The sequence below is a fragment of the Pygoscelis adeliae genome, unplaced genomic scaffold (assembly GCF_000699105.1).
Source record: "Pygoscelis adeliae isolate BGI_AS28 unplaced genomic scaffold, ASM69910v1 Scaffold142, whole genome shotgun sequence".
Taxonomy (NCBI): Eukaryota; Metazoa; Chordata; class Aves; order Sphenisciformes; family Spheniscidae; genus Pygoscelis; species Pygoscelis adeliae.
The window spans coordinates 1,875,459-1,890,663 of NW_008824247.1; the positions used below are offsets into that span (position 1 = coordinate 1,875,459).

At 37.5% G+C, this 15,205-nt stretch overlaps 1 protein-coding gene across 1 annotated transcript in view; it reads left to right on the top strand.

Moving 5' to 3' along the window:
* The window catches only part of CWF19L2 (CWF19-like 2, cell cycle control (S. pombe)), a 74,825-nt gene that overhangs the window by 29,976 nt on the left and 29,644 nt on the right, over window positions 1-15,205 (top strand). Inside the window, exons 10-11 of the mRNA XM_009335272.1 lie at window positions 12,836-12,961; window positions 14,248-14,385. Of these exons, the coding sequence (XP_009333547.1) occupies window positions 12,836-12,961; window positions 14,248-14,385 (264 nt within the window). The remainder of the gene's footprint in view (window positions 1-12,835; window positions 12,962-14,247; window positions 14,386-15,205) is intronic.

Here is a 15,205-nt window from a genome sequence, read left to right on the forward strand (position 1 = left end):
GTATTTGCAAGGTTATGTGGCTTCCTGTCATCCAATATTGTTAAGTTAGACTTAATTGCTTTAGTTTTCCCCATTACTAGGCACATCACTGGGCACATTACAAGCTGCTGTAAGTTACATATTACTAGTTCCAATCTTACTTCCACAGGCTGGCAGTACAACTCTTACTGAATTTGATTTGAGGTTTGTGTGCGTGTCCGTTCTGATTATGGCGGACCAACTTTCTGATCTTGTAAAACCTTTTTTAATCCCATTTCTATATTAGCTTAATACCTTTTGAAGTTGTAATAGTGATGCTTATTGCTATGTTTACTGAGTCTTTCTTGAAATACTAAATTTTTAACCTAGGTAGAAGTTTGCTCTTGCTTCCCTTCCTCATGCTGCTATTTCTCTTAATCTTATTTTGTTCTGCTATAAGAAACCCAAATCAAAGATACAAGTTTTATACAGTGGACTGCTGTTAAGACCTGTGACTGTTTTAATTTCATCTTGCTGTGAGATCCAAACCTTGGTCTTGCTGTGGAGAATGGTCTACCTACTGATTTTATAAGCATTACCTCAAAGTTGACAATTCTATTATTCACAACAAATGGCAGAGCCTGAAGGGTAGCTTAGGTGCTTTGAAACCTATGTTACATGGGGACTCCAGGTAGTGACTGTGCTGACTCCTCAGTGATGAGACGTGCCCTTACAAATAGCCAGCACTGAAGGAGGCAGACTGCTCCTTCTAAATGGGATTGACTCATCCTTCCGATAACTGTGGTGATTGTGTGTAAACGCAACCTGAGAACCTAACAGAATGCTAACTGAAATGGGAGAAGAAAGGGTAACGGAAGAGAACAAGAGACGCGAATGGAAGAAATAGCTACATCCAGCACCTTGAGAAGTGCTAGATGTCTTCTAGGCACTTATTTGATATTATAAGGACAGACTTTTCAGATAGAGGAATAAGGCAATATTCAAAGCATTTCCATTGGCCATAGACTGTAAGAGAAAGGAAACAGGTTGTACGCTTAGTCCAGCATCTAATTTGTCCATAGCTAGCATTTGGTTGTAGAGGTTTGTTTCTTCCTGAAGGCTGTTGCTGAGTTTTGTTATTCCTTCATTTCGTTGTGCTTGTACCACTTTAGCGTAGCTCTCAGTAAACATTTGCAAATAGCTCTCAAGTCATGCAGCATGCAGCTTTTTGTTGGCTCAGTAATTAAAAAAAACATGTTTGTTTTTCCTAGCTCTAGTTGCTCCCTATCCCACAATATACTGACTCTTAAAATATATTTTATTCTCTTTAGCTATTAACATTGAAAACCAGTTCCAATTGAGTATATCCTATCTCAGATGCTTGGCCTGCTTACTCCCTTTGTTCAGCTACTCCAGTGTCTGTTCCTCAAATTAAGCCGTGCACCTAGTGGCAGAGCTTTTCCATTTCCTCCTGCTGGATTATGGAACAGGCATTATCTCTGGAGAGTTCAAAAATCTTTTTCAGAACTGCATTTTATTTATTTATGTATTTAATTTAAAGCATTTTTCTTTCAAAACCAGACTTACCTGCTTTTTTTTGTTCAGTTGGGTGTTAATCACTGTATACGTTTGTACGTTTGGTGAGAACAATGGTGTACTTTGTGTATTTAATTGGCCTGAAGTAAAAATTCATGTTCCTTAATTAATGGCAACAAACAATTCCCCTCTCGTTCTGTAAATTCACACTATCTTTCTTTGTTTCAGACTGTAAATTATATTGTTTGTGTAGCAGTCATCACAAGATTCAGGGTTAGTGACTGAGCTGCTTCTCCAGTTTCAACTTTAACATTTAATAACAAGTATCATATTTAAAGTACTTTATATTTTAAACCTATATTGTACTTATATAAATAGAGATAATATATATGATGATAATTATTAATGAACAATTATTATATTACTATCACCAACATTTCTGTTTATAATATAGCTTAATATGTTTAATATTTAATAATACTTATTTAATAAGTCATTAATTCAGAAACTTGAGAGGTTTAAAGTAAGCTATGTAATACCATGCCACTGCATGAAGAAATAATATACTCTCCAGATATTAAAAGCAAGTTAAAACAGAAGCAAAAAGCCAGACTCAAGTGAATCTCTATATAAAGCACAAAAAGATAATTATTGCCTCTTTTATGAAAGGTGGTAACAGTTCCTGGGAATATTTGTAAGGTCTCCTGGACTATTTCACAGTTTGTTAGTAGGAAAGAAAGTAGTTACTCCATTCTTGTGCTATGCTGAATGGCACATAGGTGTTAGTGTATACCATGTCATACAGTCATAGGAATGCAAGTCTATAAATGTGGAAAGAAAATATCAACAGATAAAATGAGAGTTTTAAGTACGCTCTTTCAGCTAGATCAGTATCCACACTCCTTTAAGTCCTTCAGAAAAATCTAATATTTCTGTGAGTCATGGCTTTTCCCTGCAAAGGCTCTTTCCAGTATGCCACATTTGTTCAAGTGTAGAGGAATTCTGTTCTTATACTTGTGTGAGTTTGTCCATAACAAATGTTGGATGCATCACCTCGTAATTCCCAGAATCAGCCTTTGGTACATCTTAAAGGTTTATGTTGTAATTGCCACCCTCTATTTTTTGTACTGAGACCTATTTAAGTGATATAATGCATGTTGAAGGATGTGGACATTATGTATTGGAATTCTTTTTGGGAGCTCTAGTGAAAATCATCTCTTCATGGCAGCTTGCTTGAAAACTCCTTTTACTGATATGTCGATTTAAAGATGATTCCTAAAGTTTATTCTGTTTTTAAAAGGGGGAAAAAAAAGTTGTTGAATAGGAAAATCTTATATTTAGAATGCAAATAATTTATTATTCAAATGTCATCTTCTGATACTGCTATAACCATTTGATCATCTTTTTTTTTCTGCCAGAAAGCTTTCTGCTTCTGATGTGTTTAGAAATAGCTTTATTTATTGTTAGTAAGGTCCTCCTCAAAATCAACTTTTGCCTTGCCATTTTATGTTAATACAATTAACTTTCTAAATTTTTGCTGTGTTTTTAATTCAGTTCTATTTAGGCAGGATTTTGACTTCTGAAAGATGTCTTTACCTCTAGTAACATCTTTACTCTTCTGAATAATCATGCCTGGCATATTTGATCCATTGGATTAATCTTGGTTCATAGTATGCATTCACTTTTAGGCTCTAACATGACTTCACGTTAGTCTTCCTGCTGTCCATAATTCTTTTATCCTTTTATCTGCTCCTTTTAATTTCTCTTTGATGGACCACTTCTTTTTTTTTTTTGTACTTTGTCTTCTAAAGCTAAATATCACTATAATTTTTTGCCTTTTTCTTTTCTCTGGAATAGTAAATCTAAATACGTTATGGTCAGTCTCATATGCCTTGTGTCAGGACTGTGGACTCTTCGAAATTAGGAAAAAAAACCTCAGAAACTTACAAAACCCACAAAAACCTGTCAGCTGTAGGGTTCTGACTCAAAGAATTCAGTATGTATTATATCTAAATGTTTATCCTCTGCATCATTTCATGTTGTGTAAGTGAGAGCCTGCTGAAATCTGTCATTAGAACTTACTAATACCTTACTGTCTCCCTCTCTAGCCATTGTACACATCTATGGTTCTTAGTAGTTTTCTAGTTCTTCTTGTTTTTGTTTTGTTTTTTTTTTAAAAAAGAAAACATGATAATGATTCTATATTCTTCTTAGGCAACTGTACTGTTGTTCTACGGTCCTTAATATTAGAAGAACCTTTCTAATACCTAACTTGCATTTCTGCTGCAATTTAAACCTTTTTGTTTTCCTCTTATTCATCACATATTCTGTTTGCCAAAACCTTTTGAGTCTTTGCAACCCACCAGCACGTGTTCCCTAATTTTGTCTTTCTTCTCTTCCAGCTCTTTTTTTTAAAGAACTTTTTCTTGTCCTCTAGTCATTCTTCCTGCTTTTTTCCAGTTTCTCTCCTGTTAAGTTTGTATCTTTCTTGAAGTGTAATGCCCCAAATAGGGTGTGAGGCCATCTGAAGTCTTGCATGTGGGAAAATGGAAGTATTCCCACACAAGTCAGCTTATACTGGTATACATCTTTTATATATGTTCCAGTATAATGCTTTTTTTCCCCCCAAAATATAAGTTTACTTGGTTTGTGAACCATTCTGCATCCCCAAGATCAGACCATTCACCTGGAGAAAAGATCATATCTAGAGAGTACTACTTCTAAAAACAGAAGCTTAACAGCAGCGTAGTGTTTGGTGGCAGCTACTGAGTTTTATATCATGCTAAAATAACAAAATGTTCTAGTGCTATGTTCAGTTGTGAATTGCTTATTGCTGGAATAAGTAGACAACTTTGAAGGACCTCATGGGATGACATTTATTGGGAAGCTGAGAAAGTGATTTTTGAGGCAGAACTAGAGCACCTTTAAACAGTAAAAACGTGGGAAGGAAACATGCCTATTTCTGTGGATGATCATTAAACATGGAAATAAACCATTGATATCTGTATCAAACATGATACTTTTATTTTAAAACATTCCAGAAGCATGTCCAAAGTCATACTTTTAAGTCAGAAGTTAAACATCATTTATGGGCAGATTTGGTCATTTTTCTTCTCTCAGTCTACAAAAGGCTTTTTGCAAAATTTGGGGTTTAGGTGTTTGATTACTGTATTGTATTTTTGCTTGATCTTCAGCCAGGTATTTTAAGTTTGGTAGCAGCCTACAGGGAGTGTAATATTTGAAGTGAAACAGTTGACCCTCCTGAGGATGGAAACTTAGTGAAGAATTTGGTTATCAGATGTGTTAAGAGACAGGAGAAACATCTGAATTGTCACAGAGGCAGCTCTATTTTATTGAGTTTCTCCCCCCAACTCATTCCATGGTTCAGATCCAGAAGATACTCTTCTACTGCCTGTATTCTGTGTGGAATGCAGAAATGAGAAGAAAAAAGAAAGTGCAACTGTTGTTAGGATCTAACATTTTGAAGCCTGTCTTCAAAGGCATATAAAGTCTGTTTTTCTTACATGTAGAACACCTTGTGAATTCCATTCATTTTGGGAAAATAATAGGCTGCTCAACAATGGCATCCTTTTTGAAATGTCTGTATTTTCAAAATTTTAGTGAAGACTCTTAAATCTTGGGATGGATGTTTTAAAAAGGAATTAGATGTTTGTAAGTTGACATAAGAATCTGATGTTTGCTATTCTGTGCAGTTGCTGCAGCATTGCTGTTGTAATGTCTATTTTTGTTAGTGATTTATCTTTTTGAAAAGTCATGTATACAATGAGGTGAAAATTTAGAGACTGGGAATGAAAAGTTGCAGCCATTCTTTGTGGAAAATTCCGTCCCTTTTCTTGTCTTAGCAACACAAAGATGTAGGGAAGGAGGGACCTGATTCACATGAAGTCAGCATCTTTTTGGAGACTCCATAGGGGCAGCAGGCCCCTTCACAGTTCTCAGTGAATAATCTAACAAGTAACCATTTCTGAAGGGTCCTGTTTATGTGAAATCCCCAGTCAGGCGTCTTTCCACTCATTCAACTCCTCTTACTTGCTGCCCCTTCTGCATGTGGATTTGAGTAGTCTTCTTGGGAGAGCTGCTGTATCCCTGCTTGGTCACATGGGTTTGGTAGGTTTGGGACAAGGTGCTTCTACAAAGGTCTGTTTCATTTCAGACTAATTAGCAATGCTCTGGATTTTTGAGTTTTCACTGCATCATCTGTGGGTGTCTTCAGCTTCCAAACTTGTAGAGTTATCCAAGTCTTTAAAGAACTAGGACATTTGTCATGTTTCCTATGATATGTTCTGTTGGTGTTAACTTAATCTTTGCTTTCCCTATCTGCTGTGTACACATTTTAAAAATTATTCCCTGTTTCCTTTCTACCTTTTCGTACTGCTCTTTTTATGATTTTTCTCGACATGATTATCTTGTGTTAAGTCTAAAATATTTAGCCTGTGAGCGTATTTGTCTTTTCCACCATTTCAAACGAAATTTTGTGCTTGTTTCAACCAAATGTTGCAGATGGGTGAGTTTCTTGTTGTCAAGTGAAGTATTCCTTAGGAAACATTTTTCCCCCCCTCATTCTGTTCTTTAAAACTTTGCTTTTTCTTTGACTTTCCTCTTCCCCAGCTCCTTCAACTGTTAAAACTTTTTCTACTGTCTGTCACAGTACTGAGCCTTGCTAAGTCATAGGTTGTTTAAGCATAGCAATATTCACATGTCTACCTATTTTGTTTGGGTTGTTTGGTGTTTTTTTTTTTACACACAGAAAGAAATGACCAATGCCCTAGCAACTTGCATTGGTTACCTCTTTGTTATTATATCCAGAATACTCCATTTGCATTTATATCCCATTTAGAAGTGTGATGTACATCCTGTTGCTTTTCGCTCATGTTGTATTCTTTCTCCACCCTGTTGTCCTTTGTCTTTGCTCATCTAATACTGATTGTTTTTTTGTTGTTGTTGTTATGTTTTCAAATTAATAGTGCTTTTAATGCTGTAGTGATAACTAGGTCTCACACCTGTCTGAACAGCATAGTGATGACATGAAAACACAGTGTGTGTGTCCCCCGCCCTGGGTTGTCTCTATCTCTAGCCAGGTTTGACCTTTAGCATATGGCAAATGTGGGGTGGAGGCGCACAGCCTTTTTTCCCTATTGTGATGAATCACCGCTTCTTCCCTTATCCCCTCCCAATAGAGAGAAAACACTTTATCTTGTGAAAAAGTAACAGCTGAGGCACGTATCTAGCTGATGCTGGAAATAAGTAGTGTTGTGTGTGTATTCTCTGAAAATATCATTATTATTATTGGTACCAGACCAGTGTTGGACATCTTAGTTTGCTTTGCAAAATGAGATTTGCCTTTGGTGATACAGAATAGTGAAGTTTGGCTTACCTAGACAGCTTTTTGGTCCATAACTTGTACCTTCGTGTGACTTTTCTGGGAAAAATGTAATTAAGCTGTTGTAAGCTAGCATACTTCACTATCTACAGAATTTTCAGACTTTATTGGGGTTTCTGGGACAAGCTTTCATTAGGCCAGGATGGCAGATGTAAAGCAGACATCAGTTGTTTGGTGGAAAAGGCTTCAAATTGAGATTAATAAAGTTGTTTATAAGATTTGACAAAGGCTGTCCTAATATCACCAGATTTAGTGATGTCCCTATTATTTGCTCTAATTTAATCAACCAATTTACCTAAACATCTTTGTAGTGTAATCAAGAAGCTCTCAGGCTTTTAAATTTTTTTTTTTATTCTTAATCTTTTCAGAAAGTTAAATACTTATTTTTCTGGTGAAGAATTTCTGCCTTTTTAAAATTTTTTTTGTATGTGTGTGTGTGTATCTTTATTTAAGTCTGAGAACACCCCTATGAAGTGAGAATGTACTATTGTCCCTGTTTTGGAGGGAGCTAAGCTGACCTGGCTCTTGGCAGGACATCCATCATCTGAACGGACGTCCATCAGCTGAAAAAGTAGTAACTTTCATTCCAAACAAGAAGGTAGTTGGTGGGAGCAGATGAAGGTATGGGAAGACTGAGGGCTGGGTGCATGAAGGGAGTGATAGGGAACAGCACTTAACACTCCTGTGCTTTACTTGCAGGCAGCTGGCAACAATAGTGTAAGCTGCAACTCCGAGTACCTAGAAATGGAGTTTGCAATAGCTGAGGTGTAATGAAGTATTTAAGCAGTCATTTGGGAAATGGATATATTCATTCTGCTCCCTGGTATTTTGTCTGAAGGACTGGAATCCATGGGAGTGCCTTCATCACTGAGCTATATGATAATGCTCCATTTTCATACATGCTGATAAATTCTGTCTGGCTCAATGAGTCCTCCATGTCTATTCTTCACTCCTGCTGTACAGGTATTCCAGGCCGCCTCCTCCTCCTCTCTGCTTGGTGGGTAGAGAAGTCGTGGGAGATAAATTTGTAATCTTCCTGAGCTGCATTGAAGTTAAATGAGTGAACGATATTCCTCCAGAATATTTTTACGAAAGGGTATATTTTTCTGAATTAAATCTGTGGCCGCAGCCCTTTTTAATGAACTCAAGAGTGTTAATAAGCACTGGATCTGAACTAAGTCGACCAGGGATAAAACTTAGGGGTAAGGGTGCTTACTCCAGGCATTCTGATTGGGTTTGGATATGGAACAGATGTTAAGCCATCCATCTCTGACAAAATGGAGCAGTTTTGGGCATGCTTGGAAGCATAACTCAATATGACTCTAGAACTCCGCTGAGAAAAACTGAGGTGCCCATAAGATCTTAAGTGCTGAAGGGTAGACTGGGAGTTCAGGGATTACACTTTTCTGTCCAAACTAAGATGAGCTCACTTGTAGGTAATTCTTTGAGGCAGGTGTTTGCTTCTGGTCTTACAGTTCTGAAGATGCCCAGTATAATAAGGATTTACACCATCTGGCCAAATGTTCCTATTGTACAAGGAAACTGAGGGATCTCCTCTGTGCTCATACAAGTGATAGTGATTTTACTATCCATTCACCTGTCACTGGTTGACAGATTGAACTGAAGCCAGGCAATTGGCAGCTTGCTTCGTGGGTTCTGATAAAGAAAAATCAACATTACTAGTAGTTTTCATATTAACCTTCTGTATCTATGTCTAATGGTAAGGACCACTCTGTAAACTTCTTTCTTTCTGATATCCAGCATTTAATGTGTTCACAGCTGTTCTGTTTTTCCTCTTTGTAATATAATCTCAGAAGAACTGTCAGTCATAACTAATAGGTTTTTTTTGTTGGTGTTTTTTTCTCTTCCATCCTTCAACTGAAGTAGAGATTAGGAGCATAATGCAGAACGGACATGCACTTTTTAATGATAGCATCCCTATGTAAGTTGTGACATGGATCTTGTGATACCTCTTCAGTGGTGATCTGCGTTTCAAGTTTGAAATGAAAGTTTAAAAAACTCAAACAAACCAGAGGGCTAGTTCTGGGTCCTGCCTTCTATTAGTTTGGGTCCTGGGACATAGTGCTTTATGAACTCCAGTACTGCAAAAAGTAATTGTGTTCAGAATGCTGATAGAGATAATGAAAGGAAAATGACACCGTTTATCTTTAGTTTCTTATTGGTCTTTATTCATTTTAAATAGAGGATGTATGTCAGGCAAAGGATTCAGTTGACTGATTGCACTATTTCTAGGTCAAGTAGCTCCTGTTTAGAAGTTTTGAACTCTTACACCAGTTATAATAAGCATATTAAAGAAAAAAGAAAATACATAATCATCTTTTTTTGGCTCGTAGGTCATAAAAAGGTCTCCGTGCTTTGTCAGGTAATAGTAATTGTGAAATAGCTGGTAAGATGTGCATTTAGCGCTGTTTGTCTCATTAACAGGTTAGCACTTGTCGACCACAATAGTAACATTAAGCAAACTGTTTTTTACTAAGAATAAAAGATTTCTTACTGATATTTGTTGATTACAAGGAAAGCAAAGGCAATGTGGAGACTTGCAAAGCTCTACATCCATTGAAAATAAGCAGTTGTATTATGTTCTATATAAAGAACACAGGAAGTCTGCTTACAGGCTGTTTTGTATCTGTAATGATGTTAAATATTAAAATATATAGTAGAAAATTGCTGAAAAACTTCTAGCTGATAGTATAAAAGATGTTAATCTGAAAATACATTTACAAGAAATTAATTTCTGTTTAGTTTTATGGAGGGGGAAATGATAACTTTCTATATACATTTTTTAGTATTTAACAAAACCAATTACTTCAACCGTGTTTCAAGGCTACATACTTATATCATTAAAAAAATAAGAGTTATTTCAGAATGTTTTCCGACTGTATTTTGTCCAGAGCTAGAGCAGTTTTGGGAGAATGAATGCTTTAAGCTTGTTTCAGTTGCCCATTTCCCTCTGTAATCTTCGTAGTTTATGGGATCTTTTGAAAATTACTTTTTCGCAATTCTTCCATGGGTAGTAAATTGGTGTAATAAATTGCATGTACATGATTAAGGGTAGCATTTTGGTCTCTATACAAAGGCATGAGAATTCTAATCTATGAGATTGAAAACACAGCTCAGGATGTGATTAGCTGGCTCACAAACTCGCTTTTTGATGTGCTGTCAACCAAGGATCCCAAGTCTTTTTTCTACAGTTGCCCCCTAGTCTGTCTTCAACCTTTGCCAATGCATGAGATGGTCCCCAGGTGCAAGATGTAGCATTTGTTTGAGGTTCCTGTCAGCCTGTTCTTTCAGGTTGTTGAGCTCCCTCTGAATGGCAACCCTACCCTCAAGTCTATCAACCATGTCCCCATCCCATCCCTATTTGGTGCCTCAGCAAACTTGCCAAGAGCACATTCTGTTCCATTGTCCAGGGTGTTGAAGTTAAGTTGTGTTGCTAGAGATCAACCCCTGAGGAATGGCATCTGTAACAATGTGCTAGTTAAACTATGAGGAGTGCCAGTTAGACTTTGAAGTATTGACGACTACTCTTTGAGCCTGGTAATCCAGACAGTTTCCCACCCATCTTGCAGTCTACACATCCCTCCAATTTGGCAACAAAATACTATGAGACTGCATTGAAAACCTTGCAAACTTCAAGGTAAACAACATCCCTGGTACTTTGCTTGTGCACTGAATCAGTCATCTTACTGCAGAGTGCAGATTTATCAGGCATGATTTGCCATTTGCAAATCCATGTTGGCTGTTCCCAGTCATCTTGCTGTTGTTCTTGTGCTTGGAAGGGGCTTCCATGAGGACTTGTTCTGTAATTTTTTTGGGACTGAGGTGAGGGTGGACATCCTGTTGTTCCCCAGGTGTTTCTTCTTCACCTTTTTGAAGATGACTGCATAAATTTACCTTTTTCCAGGGGTATCCACCGATCACCACTACTCTACAGATGTGAGAGGGAGAGACCTCTTGTCCAGTGTAATATATGCGTCCCATCTAGATCCATAAGCTTGCATATTTCCAGTTTGCTTAAGTGGCCCATAAGTTGATCCTTTTTTCCTGCAGGTAGTACTTCTGTCCTCCAAACTCTGCCACTAGGCACTGGGGCCTGAGAAGCCTGAGAGCAGACCTTGCTGGTAAAGACTGGCAAGGTATTGAGTGTCTTAGCCTCTTTCTGGCGTCCTTCGTCACTAGGTCTTTCCTCTCTTTCAGCAGTGGACCTGTGTTGTCCTTGCTTGTAGAAGGATATCCAGTACGCTCATAGAATTCCTTCCTTTTGTTCTTTGCATCTCTTGCTAGTTTCAGCTTCAGTTGTGGTTTTCCTAATTATACCCCTGCATGCCTGGAAAGTGCTTCTGTGGGTCCTCCTGGGTAACTTGTCTCAAGTTCCACCTCCTGTAAGCTTCCTTTTTGTTTTTGAGCTTCGTTAGAAGTTCCCCATTTAGCCAGATAGCAGATCAACTGGACCCTTCTCATACTCTGTGGAGGTTTTCCTTGAAGATCAACCAGCTCTCTTAGGCACCTTTGTCATTCATGACCATCTCTCATGAGATCCAGCCAAGCAGATTCCTGAATAAGCTGACGTCCATTTTCCTATAATCCAGGGATTTTTCTTTGTTCTGTTACTTGCCTTCCTCACTTCTCTTAGAATCTCAAGCTCCACTATCTCGTGGTTGCTGCAGCCAAGGCAGCTGTTGACTTCCACATCCCTGATTAGGCTGGTTTTTTTGAATTTATGAGTAGAAAATTCAGTAGAGCAACACTCCTAGTCAGTTTGTTTAGCATTTGTGTCATTAGTTGTCCTCAACGCATTCGAAATCTGGATTGCTTGTGCCCTACTGTGTTGCTCTTCCAGGAGATGAACTGGTGGTTCTATTCCACCATGAGGACCAAAGGTAAGTGTGTGAAAGCTTCCCTTGTTGCCCTGTCCTGTGTGTGCCTCTCACCTCACATCTCCAGCACCTCAAGAGCTTGGTTTAGTCAGGTTTAGGAGATACCCTCCTCATAATTCCCAAATTTCTTTTGGTATGTAGAAGCAGTAATTAAGTACAAGTGTAGTTTATGCAAGACTGAATGTGTTTGCCATCCAAAGGCAAATTATTTATTGGCATATATCAGGTAAACGCTTGTTTTTGTTTCCATATATTTCGACACACAGATGATTCGAATGTTGTCATTTCTGCCTCAGTCTGTAATTTATTTTGACCTAAATAATCAATGTACATCTACTCATCTGTTTCTTCTTCACCATAGAGGGAGATACTTGTGTTGAGCTGTTTGTATTTCCTATTCTGCATATCCTAGAATCAAGATTAAAAAAATTTCAGTATTACATTGTGATAAAAGTGATCTGTACTGGTGGTAGGTGCAGTGTAGGAAACAAAAGTCTGATCTAATGTAATGTGTTGAAAAGCAATAGCTAATGTTTTGGCTAGTTTGTTAGCCAAGTTTTGAAAGGAAAAAAATACACCAAACAAAAAAAACCCCCAACACCTCCAGTCCACAAAAAGCCCAGAAGTGGTAACGTGCTGCAGCTTTTCAGATGGTTTTCAGGAATACACCGTTATAATGGTGGTGGTGTATATTAATTCAATATTATCTATTTTAAATCTTCAGAAGCATTGTATTTCTTCTGGGGATGAAGCTTTATGAGCAAGAACCAAGAATACAAACTTGGTTCTTTTTGGAAAGGATTTGTTAACTCTGCACTTAACTAGCTGAGTATATGTTTAATATTCTGTGCATTTTGAATGTGGAAAAGAGTACCTTGTGTAAAGTAATACTGTCTGCTTTGAATTATAATGAACACACAAAATGTAAAGAATCTGTTATTTATTCTTTAGGATTTTAAACATTTATTTAATGTGGATTAGGTCTTTCTTTTGGTTTTGTCTGTATCATCTGTTTTAAAATATATCTTATAACCTGACACAGGTTTCAAGCCGTCAAGAAGGTGAACAAGTGGTCCTTGTCAGAACAGATCAAAGTGGAAGGGCATGGCCTGTGACCACACCAACTGAACCACAGGAGCCAAAAGGAGGACGGAGAAAGCGACAGATGGTAAGTTGTACAAATGTGAGTGTTAAAGTGTAATTCTGAAATTATTTTGTAGTTTTACTTTTATGGTGCCATAATTAATGAGTGTCTCATCAGAATGTCAGTAGGTAGTTAAAAAGTTCCTTTCAGAAGATGATTGTAATTAAGTGTTAGAGTACATATCTATTAAGTATATAAGAAGTTTATTTTCAGACTGTGTTTCCCTAGGGATCACTTTAGGGCTTATTTAAATGCACACTCAAGGAAAAGTAAGTTTTTCAAGTTATCACAGTCTCTTAGCCAAGTAGTTTATATTACATAAAGTTATGTTAAATAATGAAGATTAGCAGAGGTGAATATTTCCAAAATAAGAAAGATTTTACTGAGATACTCAGGACTCAGTGGCTAATTTTCATTTTCTTCTGATCAAAAATAATGCTACTGCTGATAATAAAAATTATGAACTAATCTTTGTTACAAAGTGCTTTGGGGAACAGTGAGAAGTTTGGAGGGTGGAGCAGTGTTTTATTCTTAGGATAATTGCTTGCAACAGTAAATAAACTAATATTTTGATCTTCTTGGGGTAAGAGATGACAATACCTCATATTTCTAGCAAGCATGTTCTTGATTAGTAGGACAGATCAGTTTGTAACACTGCTATGGAGGAGTGAAAGGCACAAGAGGATGAGGAATTGGTTGTCATCCTTCTGTTGTTTCCATTTTGGAAAATGCCATCTTGCTTTATGTTAATGACCATTCCCTATGCTCCTTCAGGATTTAGTTTAGTCCTGCCCTAAAGGACAAACTCTGTTCTCTTGTGCACTCTGTCTAAGATGGCAATGTTTCCCAGCAGAGGTACCACATTTATACAAGTTTTCAGTACTGTCTGCAATTGATGTGTTTCAGTAGTGTCTGTGAATTGTCAATTCAAAAGCTTCTGTAAATAATGAAAATTACTTTTTGGAATATTCCTTTTTTGTGAGCTTAAATGCTCTTTTCCATTCTCCATACTTAACTGTTTCAGTGAATTACTGTACATCTCTCCTGAGTGGTAATGTTATAGCTCTGATAGCTTAAGGATATAGTGATTGTGGGAAGAGGCTATATTTTTTATTTAGATCTACTGATCCAATTAAAGAAAGGGGAAGATGTTCTTTTCCTTAGCTCAGCTGAAGCAGCAAGCCCAATTGTTTCAGATGTGCTTAGCTTGATTCATGATTCTTAAAACTTGTTGAAATTATTAGGATCTGAATTTTATAGTTGATCTTTCTCACTAGGTTAATATTTATTTTCAATATGTTTGTTTCCAGGTCCCTACTCATATAGATAAAGAAAGAGTAAGGTATTTTCAGGATGATGATAGTATGACCCTGAAGGATTTAGTCAAAAATGAGAAGATGAGAACAGCAGAGGATCAAAACTCACTGTTCATGCGTATGGCGTCAAAGGTAAGGTGTCGTGTGTATGGTGTTTTAATTAAGCATTTTATTACTAGAAATATCAGGGAGGACATGAGGCCTCAGTGCTCTAGGTATGTTGCTTTTGGTTGAGAATTCTGATTGTCTTGAATAATCAAGTCTGTTGTAAGATGATCCTGGTAGATGATATCAAAGTGATGGAAACCTGCATGCATGCAGGAAACGTGGTGCATTCAGTTCCATCATAGAGGTGATTGTGCTGTTCCTCTGCCTGTAGAATTTGATGCTTTTGAGGTGAACGCTTTTAGAGTGTATTCTACATTAATACTTATGCCCGACAAAGCAGGTTTTCCCCAGATCAGTGGTGAATAAAAGCAGCATTTTCCTAGTGTTTAGAATGTCTCTTCCATCTAGAAGTTACAAGAATCAATGAGATTTGAAGCTAACTACCTGAGATTCCACCACGATAGAATCATAGAATCGTTTGGGTTGGAAGGGACCTTTAAAGGTCATCTAGTCCAAACTCCCTGCCATGGGCAGGGACATCTTCAACTAGATCAGGTTGCTCAGAGCTCCGTCCAACCTGACCTTGAATGTTGCCAGGGATGGGGCATCCACCACCCCTCTGGGCAACCTGTGCCAGTGTTTCACCACCCTCAGCGTAAAAAATTTCTTCCTCATATCTAGTCTAAATCTACCCTCCTTTAGTTTAAAGCCATTCCCCCTTGTCCTGTCGCAACAGGCCCTGACAAAAAGTCTGTCCCAATCTTTTTGATAAGCCCCCTTTAAGTACTGATAGGCTGCAATAAGGTCTCCCAGAAGCCTTCTCTTCTCCAGGCTGAACAACCCC